General features: G+C 35.8%; 1 protein-coding gene across 2 annotated transcripts; it reads left to right on the top strand.

Annotated features, from left to right (window-relative positions):
• The first annotated feature begins 598 nt into the window (after window positions 1-598).
• Window positions 599-7,800, top strand: LOC108376464 (mpv17-like protein). Of its 2 annotated transcripts, XM_017632688.1 has the most exons (5): window positions 599-740; window positions 798-943; window positions 1,672-1,769; window positions 6,124-6,236; window positions 6,347-7,800. In XM_017632688.1, the coding sequence occupies exons 2-5, from the start codon at window positions 815-817 to the stop codon at window positions 6,592-6,594; spliced, it is 588 nt and encodes a 195-aa protein (XP_017488177.1). In that variant the 5' UTR covers window positions 599-740; window positions 798-814; the 3' UTR covers window positions 6,595-7,800. The 2 variants fall into 2 exon arrangements, with proteins under 2 accessions (XP_017488177.1, XP_017488175.1); XM_017632686.1 differs by having other exon boundaries at window positions 599-943.
• Window positions 7,801-10,558: the final 2,758 nt, after the last annotated feature.

Below are 10,558 nucleotides of genomic sequence, written 5' to 3'. Positions count from 1 at the left end.
AAAAAAAACTCCTACACATACATACACTACATAGGAATTGGATAGTGGCATCTAGTGTGCATTCTTGAATTGAATAAGGTAAAGCAACTATCTGGGATTATTTTGCAGAAAATGGAACTAAGTATAGACTTGTTTGTACATGCAGTTAAAGAAAACACACGAAAAGGACCGATTTTTTTTTTAAATAAAAAAGTCAATATTTCAAAAACGGGGATACTTTTATCTGAAGAATGTTTGCTTATCAGTGAGCTCACCCCCTCACCTACCCTCTCCTCAAGCTTGTCGTGGTAATTCTTGAACATCACGCAAAAATCTTACAACAAATAAACTTTACTAGTTTAGATTTACTTCAAATCAGTATTACTAATGTGAATATTAATTTAAAATGGCATTTACTACTCCTGGTTATCAAACAAAAAAAAAGCAGATTAGATTCGTACAACTGCAAGCTTCGCTAAAACATACAGATGTTGAGTTGTTGTTTGCCTGTCTCTGGACATGGCAGTGCTCTGGTGAGCGGCACAAGGTTATATTGAGCGCAAATTTAAGCTCAGCGGAGCTCCAGACCAAGTATTGAGACATCAAAACAATTAGTAAACTTTTGTGCTCAGTAAATTTGGGTTGATTTTGCGCTCGTCCACTGGGTGGTTAGTCGGTAGTAACTCTCTTCGAAAAGGGTGTGTTATGTGCAGTTGACAAGCAGTGGAAAAGTGTCCATAGGAATAATAAAAATATCTCCTTATAATAAATTATTTTTAGTAATAGCTAATTACATAGTAACAAAGTATCAAAATATAGCTTTATATTGGTGAATATGTCCACTTTTGTGAATGCTGTGCGTGGCCTCTTCCGACGCCATCCCTTTCTCACCAACAGTGCAATCTATGGCAGTTTGTATGTGGGCGCTGAGTATTCTCAGCAATATTTAATGAAGCATATGCTGGTAAATTTTTAATTATTTTCTCGACTCTATTTGTGCAACTACGTATGTACATAGGTATAAATGTTTAAATAATTTTTGTGTGTGCAATCAGCTGTTGATGAAGTTATGTTTATACATAAATAATTAATTGAAAGAGTCTGTAAATAAACAGGGTGTCATATGCGAAAATTTGACTGAAGGGTGGAAAGATTAACAAAAAATTACCAAGAAAAAAAAAGCATATGCCAATACATATATGTATAATTATTGCAAGCCGGTTAGTTAGAATTTCGCGAAATGTTATTTTTAAAGAGCCCCTCCGATTAAGTATCTCCCCGTTTTTTAAATATATATTAAAACGGGGGATGGCTATTTGATAGACATCTATTCAACTTGTTTTCATAACTTATGATCATGTATGCAGGTCCTTAAATCAACTATTTATCTAAAGTTTATGTTCGCTAAACTTTTTCGATATGGCAAATTTGATGCAGTTCAACAGAGCTCATTTAACCGAACCGAACTACATCAAAATTGTCAAATCGAAAAAATGCTGACTTTTGCTCCCATTTGTAATTAACCGATTAAATTTGTAAGTGAATAAGTGTTTAAGGTGCGATTTTGTTAGTGAATTTTAGTAACAAATTAATACTTTAAGACATTTGTTATTGTTTATATATATGGATGTATTCATATTCAATTTACACCTACATATGTACGTACACCAACACACTTCTTTTCACACACAGCCAAAAAACGATGCGGAAAAAGAGGATATCGATTATGCCACAATAGGTCGGTATGCTGTAATGGGCACAACCGTTTACGCGCCAACACTCTATATATGGTTTGTTTATTCCTTTATTTTTGCATAAGGGGTATTCACAAAATCAGTACTGAATAAGAAAAAAATGTATAATTTCTATAATTTTTACAAACGAAAGTTTGTGGATACCCCTAACATTTAATAATTTTTTTATTTACATTAAGCGCTTTAAGTTTTTTTTTTAACTTTATGCTGGTTGCTCATTACACTTACGCAATTTTACGGCCTCTTGCACCCAATTGTGTGTTTGCTCGCCTTGATTTTGAAATTTTCCATTTACATTGCCCTTTTATTGGCTTTAATTAAAATAAATTTTGCATTGAGCATTGTACTGGGCACGGTGTGGCGCACAAATAAAATAATCATAAATTTCACTCATCACTGAGTGCGCTATGTCTGCACCATTGTTGTTATCATTTGTTATTTCCCTGCACTTGCTCTCTCTTTTTTCTTATCACTCACTAGTGTTTTTGCTCACACAAAATTCCTACATGCTTACGTTTAAATATACAACAACTGAGTATCCAATAACTTTACTATCAATGTTTTGTCTTACCATGGTGACTTTGTTAGTGACCGCTCGTCGCTGCCCATATATACATACATACATACATACATACTCCCCATTCAGAGAAGTGCACGTGTCATTTGTTTATTGTAAAATCGTATAAAAAGTGGGTATCTGTGCGCTTGAGCAAACTCTCTCTTTGGCTACTTAAATAAACACTTGACTATTTTTCTCTCTTTGTAGTTAATACCGGTATTAATAAACTGCTTAAGCTTTGCAACAATCACCAATGAATTTGCTTTGCCGGTTACAGTAAAAGCTTCCGAAACAAAATTCGAGCTTTATTACATCCAACTTTTACAGGCTGCGAAAAGTTCATTTTAGCATTTGTAACAACAAAATTTCGCGTAAAATGCAAAAATATTCCGGAAAATTTTTTCCATTAGTCACTGTACATTTAAAATCTTCTTGCTTTTTAGGGCAAATTGAAGTAAAGCTGCCTATTTTGTGGCGACAGTTTGATAAGCCTTTACATTTTTGATTGAAAAGGTTTGAAGCCCCGGCTGCTGTACCGACTGGACTTAGTTTAGGGATGCACTTTTGGGGTATCTGCTCAATAACGCTTCTCTCAGTAAGCTAGGCTTCTTGCTTCTCTCGGTACGTTAAGCTCGTGGGAACGAATTGAGGAAGCCCTTGATTGCGTTACCGATGCCTGTAATGCGGGCCTCTCCGTTTCGTGCCCGATTATGCTTCCGAAAGGAAAAACGAAGAAACATCAGTGGACCAAGGAGGACAATAGCGCTTTTCAGGAAGGAGAGTTCTTTAATATAGCAAGGCTTAATCGTTCTTGGACTGCATACAAGGCTGCCTTGAAAAAATAAAAAATGGCACTAGGAAAGCCCAAAGGGACCCCAGAAGAGATTAGTTGCGAGTGTTTGTCGTCAGATTTTTTATTATCCGAAGCGTTATTTTTGTTTTACATTTGCATCTATTTCTTACTAAATAATATTAGTGCGAAAAGGTGGGTAGGCGCTGTGGCCAATGGTCAAGTCCGTTTACCACCTTTGCATGATTGTAAGCAAGGAATGAAACCGATTCAAAATAACGTTCCGGTTTGGGTTTCGGTTTTGCCAAGTGTTTCGGTTTCGGTTTTGGTTTCGTTCTTCAAAATTTATTTCGGTTTTGGTTTCGGTTTCGTTCCGGTTTCGGTTTTTCACAGAAATTTTGTTGATATTATTTAAATCACAATGTCTTAAACGTTGAGGAAAGAAAATCGAAAATTACAGTTCACTGATAATATCAACACTAGGTTCTTTCCCTAACAATCCGGACCGGATTTGGTAATTAGAGAATAAGAGAAACATTTTCTTTCAAAAATGGAACAATGTTCAGAAGTACGGAAACGCAAAAACCCACATTTCGTGCCCACAAGTCGAGAAACAGCTGATTCACGTTGTTCTTGTTTTTGTCACTTATACCATGTTCTGACCGACATCGGAAACATGTTTTCGTTGCTAAAACTGGTTTTCGACCTAAAACTTGTGTTTTCGTCCATATAAAATCTGTTAAACGAAAACCAGTTTTCGCTGAAAACTACTTGAAAACTCACTTTCCACTCATTCCAATCGGTGTCTTCACTAGTTTTTTTCGATTATTTATCGAAGTGGAAGTCATATTTTATCATCTTTAATACGCCATATCGGATTTATTGTTAATTGCCTGGCCAAAGCAAAATAAGAATGAAAGTTAAAGGTTGTAAATGAAAAGAAAATGAAGGAAAAATGTTTTGGTTGTCGGTCAGAACATGGTATTAAATGAAAACACTTGGAAATTGAATTTTGGTTTCACAAATTTGATTTTAAGTACATAGATTGAAAATACATCAACAGGCCATTCACTTTTCCTTAAAAGCACCAAGTAAATGCAGGCAACATGTAATTACAATACAGCTGATATGCACTTTGACACTTTATCCATTTTTACTCGGAGAAAATTTCGGGCTATTTCGGGCAGGAAGAAGAATACACTTACGATCGAATACGCTCGAATTTTCGCTCTCTATTACCCATTTTGTTGAGTACAGGCATGAATTCTGGGCTGTTTTGGGCACACGCGGGATCTCGCATTGCGTACGGGAAAGAAACTACTTAAATATAATTAATCGATTATCGATTCACAACAACAAAGTCATCAGCAGATTTTTGCGAAAAGTTACCTTGCCATACTTATTTACTACTTAACAAGAATTTTAGCAAAATGTTGCTGATTTTGGTTAAATAAATCATTTATTTCAAAGAAATTTTTATTTATTATTTTTGTAAATTTCTGGAAACCGATTGAAACCTGTGATTGAAATGGTTTCGGTATCGTTCCTTTTCAGGTCAAGATAACGGTTACGGTTTCGGTTTCGGTTTTGAAAAACGAAACGGTTTTAAACGGTTACGGTTTCGGTTTGGGTTTCGGTTTCATTCCTTGATTGTAAGTGATGCAGAGTCCTCAAAATACTCCACAACAGTGTCCAGAGGATGGATCAGACTAGGCCAAGCCATAAAAATAAAACTTAAGAAAGTTTTATTATATGGAAGTAGAGAAATGAATGTGCAAAAATTTCATAAATTGCACAACGGAAATGTTTGCCCATGCAGGAGGAGAGTACATAGCATGAATTTAAACGCCCGGTGTTAGCAGTCGCGCCTAAACACTTGTGGAAGCAGAAACAGCGCCGGGCTGTACCGAAGCCGAGATGGCCTGGCACTGCGACCTAGCGAGTGGAAAGGGGAATAAGTCCGTCCGCCACGGTAGCGCCCCATGCCATAATTAAGGTAGGTTACTTACTGAGGCGACCCGGTGTCAGGGAGGCACCGCAGAAATACAATCCGTTCCCATGCCATCCAATAGGCATAGTCCGCTTAACACCCTGGATTGAGGGAAACCTCCCTACCGTGATCAAATGGAATTGCGATGGGCTGTGCTATTGATGAGCAGCGAGCCTTCTCGCGATTCTCCTAGATCTTAGCTGGATATCGTTCTGATAACGCACAGAATATACTGGAGTATCGAATTCCTGTCGACACCCTTGGGGAGAGTTCAGTGGAGGGAAATTTTTTCGCCAACCAATTTGGGGGCTACCTCGTTCAGAATTCTGCTGTACTGTCGTCCTTGCAGTCCACCGGGAGCATTCCTAGTCCAAAGTACGCACCAAAGAACACAAGCAGACACGCGCACACTTTGTAGACCTGAAACATTAGGAAATCCAGTGTCTCCGTGGAACAGTTTTAAAGCGGCACCACCTTGGGATGCCCCTTAGAGTGTCCGAATAAATTTGATGCTGTCGATCCCCTCCTGAAGGGTCACTTACACATTCGTTGCGGTATATTTTTTACACCCAATAATTCAACCCTCCCTATGGTTCATAGAAATAATTCCAAATTTTCAAACTCGTCCTCACTTAGCCTCTAAGTCAGCGTGTAGTCTATTTTTAGTTTCATTCCGGGTGAATCAGTTTCTTTTGCATACATTTCGGTAATTTTCTGTTTACTTACATTTTTTTTATAGTTACCTTTGGTTTTGCATTTTTACTTTTTAATTACTAACAATAACTTTTGGTAATCACATTAAAAGCACAACACACATGCACTTTACTAAAGCACAATGACGCTGCTGGATTCGAGTCTTTGGTAGCTCCACATAAGAAAAAGTTTTTAGTGTAGCTTTATATATTTTCTAATCCGCACATCTAAATGTCTATGCACTGCGTCGCATAAATACGCCTCAATGAATATGTTTACATACATATACACTCTAACATATTTATTTGCTAAAATAGATTAATTGAAAATTTTACTTTCTTAACGAACACGAAATTAGGTACAAATGGTTGGATAGAACGTTTCCAGGAACTGCTAAGCCCATAATCATAAAGAAGCTGGTCTTGGATCAATTTGTGTTGACACCATACTTGTTGACTGTCTTCTACACAGGTTAGAAGTAAATGCTAATTCAGAATCATAATAAGCAATATACTTTTTTAATTGTAATTATAAATAATTATTTTAGTAAAAGATCTGACTTTCACTTTTTGAATTTCTAGGCATGTCGCTTATGGAACGCGCAGAGGATCCCTTCAAGGAGTTGCGCGAGAAGTTCGTTCCCACATTTTTACGTTCCTGTACCTTCTGGCTGCCGGTACAAACATTAAATTTCATTTTAATCGCGCCGAGATTTCGCGTGATTTACATGGGCGTTTGCGGTTTCATTTGGGTGAATATACTGTGCTGGATTAAGAGGCAGCGAAATGAGTTGCAGTCGGAGAGTGAGGTGAAAGTGGCGGCTCAGTAAATGCACGAAATAAGAACTTAGCCGAATTTAAAAATAACCTTTTTGTTTTTTTAAGCGCGTAGTTAGTTAGAAAACGCATTGCACGGCGATTTGAGTTTATATACATATATACTACAAAGCCAAAAGAAGGCTTTGTATGCTTACATTTCCGAAAGTGAAAATAAGTATCGAAGTAGAGCTTTAATTTTTAAGTTAATACACATCGGAAGAGGGTAAAACACAATGAGCAGCTGAAATAAAAATTTTCTAAAATCTAAAGTTTCCCAAGTTTTCTAAAAAATCGTTCTAGTTCTGAACTTTTTCTTCCATGTGATTGTGTTTTTGCGTTTCGCTCCCGGAAAAAAGAAGTGGTCTCAGAGAAAAAAAGTTCTGAACTAAAACGATGAATCCGCCTTAATGGGTCTGAAAGGGAAAGGATTAACACTAGCAACTGAGCAACGATTTTAAACTGCTCCTTTCCAGCCTATCGTAAAGCGGCTGAAATGGGTTCCTTTCTGTTATTTTAATGGATTCAAGCAGACTCGTCAGATTATTGTTGAAAGGATCTTCATGCTTATTTATGATTTATCTATCAATGTACATTTTTATTCCATAATAGAATGTGCATTCAAAGTCAGATACTCTTGAAAAACCCTTATTCCAAGTGAATCTGGTCATGCGACTTCCAACCTTAAAGCTTTCCTAAGCAATTTTAAGGATGTTCCATTTAAGAATATACAGTGCACCGACAAAAGAGTTTACAATAATTACATTGCCATGGAAAACCTTGACTTAATAAGGATTCTTTAGGGGCATCAGTATCAGAGTAATTGTCTATAAGTAAGTTAACAAATAAAATACCTTAGGTACACTCCGACAGCTCCGTAATGAATGTCCCTATTATTAAATCTGAGCTTTTTTTTTGTAATTTTGTCAGAGTAGCACGTTTTAGAAGTTTTTCATAGATACTAATATGAAAATTTTGCATAAGGTTAGGTAGTATCTAAGTAACCTCGTTTGGATTATGTAATTTGTAATTCTGTTTACGTTGAAATGAGATGAAAGCAACTTGCTAAAGAAATTTTATATTAAATTACTAAATTAAAGGCGGTGCAATATTTGCTAACAATTACATAAAGAAGCGCTTTTTTTATTTTGAAATAACTACATATGCACAAATTGTAAAAGTGATTTAAAATAAAATAATTGGCTACAAAAAATACATACACACATACTTTGTATGTAGTGTGAATTAATTTTAATTAAAACTAAAAAAATACAATAGTTCATTTCGGTAAGTGAAATTTTTAAGTACTAATATACTTATGGCCTTATTCATAAAAACTGAAATAGGTTAAAAGGGCTTAGTAAAACGGTTAAAAAAGGCTTTGTTTCTTAATTATATGTAGGCGGGTTGCCACCTGTTTCAAAATGTAAGTTCGACTTAAATAAAGGCAGAAAATTGAGATGTATATCCTGATTTGGATGTCAGATGAAAGAGGTTGGGGTTTGAAAATATTTTGCAGAGGGTTGCCACCTTGTTACAATGTTAGTTTAAATGAATTACTTCATTATAAATCAAAATTGCTTTGAATAGCCTTTATTTCCAAACTGCAAGTAAGCCACCTAATTTTATAATTAAATTCAATTTGAATGAAGAGTATTAGATAATTTAAATATGTATCACAATAAAAGTGTCAGACGAAAAAGGAATTGTTATCTGTGTGAAAAGTAGAATCAAATTAAATTATATGAAATATTGAAATATTGACGTAAAATAAAGCATTATTAAGAAATATGGAGGTTGAGCATTTACAAAATTAAAGAGGATCTCCAGCTGTGTAAAAATTTAAACACAAATAATTTAATAAGTCAAATGAATTATTTTAAAGTATTGATATAAATTGACATTGATATTGATAAACTTTAATTAAGAGGGTTGCCATATGGTTTAGAAATTAAATTGAACTTATTTTAAGCGATTTAGATACACAATTTAAATATGTATTGCAATATGTGTGCCAGTCGAAAAAAGTTTAATAAGGTTTTGGTTTTAAAATATTTGGAATAGTGTTGCCACTTGTTTTGAAATTAGAATTCAATTTAAGTATGCATAAGTTAAATGAAATATTGAAATATGAGGTGGTAAGATATCCTTAGTTTGTATATTTAGAATATTAAAGAGGGTTGCCACTTGTTTCAAAAGGCAAACCCAAATTATTTCACAAGTTACAGCAATTATTAAGAATATGGGTATCAAATGAAATGAAATTTATGAACCCAATATAGCTGAAATTGGCATAGATGAATTCTGTAGCTGTAGGTGTAGATGTCCCATATGCGTATTGTATTTGCAACGAAAAATTACACTGAAGATGGCACAACGCCGAAACCGATTTGCCTCCAAACCAAACTTGAAAAGGGATGACGGAAAATCGTTCCGAAATAAACAATGTTACCACGTTTTCGGGAAAATCAACCAATGCCGTCTAAAAATCTTTCATGATAACGATAATGTAGACAGTTTCTCTCGTAGAAAATTATTTCTGAGAACGTATTTCTTATTACCTCCTCCAGCATCTGATATAAGGATGCACCGCATGAAAGAGTGTTGTCTAATCTGAAGCCTCAATGGCTCTGAGAAAACTTTCTATAATTTGAATCACGTTGTGATGTTGTTCAACGTCAATTGTGCAGCTGCTGTAGGCATCGAAATATATCGAAGTGACAACCTTAAAGCTTCCTTGGATTCGAAATCCCCAAAAAGCTTAAACAGAATTATATTTTGCGAGAAAAATTAATTTGCTTATTGCTAAGATAAAAATTTGTTGACAAAAGTTTTCACACATTTCATGACAAAGTTTTCTTTCCCTATCAAAGATTGAGAGCTTTTACTTTTAACTACATAACTAACAAAACAAGTATTTACATCCAGATAAATGCTACAAAGAAATTTGTATTTATGTAAATGCGGACTACTACAATACTTACAGGCACAAATAAGCTTCCGAAGATTAGCCACACAAGAAGAATTATCACATCAAGAAGTGCATAACTACTTTGCTGCGCTTAATACTTGCGCGCTCAAATAAGGAAATCACCGCAATGTGTAGTTGGAATGGTAGTATGCGTATGAAAATGTTAAATGTTACGTATACGCCCTGTGTGACTGCTTACTATTTATAACTGTGAGAGTGAAACTTTTTCTGGTTTGCAAAACAAGAAGTCTTTGTGCAACAATAAAGCCAGCATTAATGTGGCGTAAGCCATTATGCCTTTTGTGAAAAATTGCAAAAAACATTTTTTGTTGTGTTTGTTGTTTTTGCACGCCACCAAGTGCGACGCAACAATATGTTGCCGAATGTCAGCAAAGTTGTGGCGAAATGATAAAAAGCCGCCTTCGCACCTTACTAAGCGATTGATGGTGGATGGTGGAGAAAGAGGGCGGCAGAATCCGAGGAGCAGAGCATTGAGCGCCAAACTTTTGTGAAAGGTTAAATTTCCATACGCCAACGCAACAAGCGCAAGCATTGCCATCGTCATTGTCGCCGTCGTCGTCGTCGCGTATTTTGTTAGCGTCCTGAATTTATATTCGATTTTTTTTTCTGGCGGCGCAACAGTTGTTCGCATAATTTTAGCGCCTACACATACAAACAAGTGCGAGAATAAATAATTTTTCGGTTATGCAAAAAAAAAAAAAATATATACGTGGAAAAATGTCAACAGTACCCACCGCACCATAGCAGCACACCCTTTTCGGCGGCAGCGGCTGTGTCATTCACGTTGGGTCGGTTCCATTGGATTTTCGGTGAATGTTAACTAGCGCAAAGATTAATGAGCGAAATTTTTAAATGTACGCCGTGTAACGTTTATATTTGCATAATTTGTGTAGCATTTTACACCTTTTAACGGGCCGCCATCAAGCGTCCCGTAAACGCAAGCAGCGCATAATCAACCAACGACCAGGCTGCCTGGCTGGCACAAC

This window comes from Rhagoletis zephyria, unplaced genomic scaffold (assembly GCF_001687245.7).
Source record: "Rhagoletis zephyria isolate East Lansing unplaced genomic scaffold, Rhagoletis_zephyria_1.1 Rzeph_scaffold_10469, whole genome shotgun sequence".
Classification (NCBI taxonomy): Eukaryota; Metazoa; Arthropoda; class Insecta; order Diptera; family Tephritidae; genus Rhagoletis; species Rhagoletis zephyria.
The sequence above is the reverse complement of the archived record's forward strand: the minus strand, read 5'-3'. Positions and strand labels throughout refer to the sequence as shown.

Bases quoted from the DNA above. Each gene is read 5' to 3' on its own strand.
- LOC108376464 (XM_017632688.1), top strand. From the start codon at position 815: ATGTCCACTTTTGTGAATGCTGTGCGTGGCCTCTTCCGACGCCATCCC. The intron at 944-1,671 runs GTAAATTTTTAA...TTTCACACACAG, and splicing joins ATTTAATGAAGCATATGCTG to CCAAAAAACGATGCGGAAAA. The intron at 6,237-6,346 runs GTTAGAAGTAAA...TTGAATTTCTAG, and splicing joins GTTGACTGTCTTCTACACAG to GCATGTCGCTTATGGAACGC.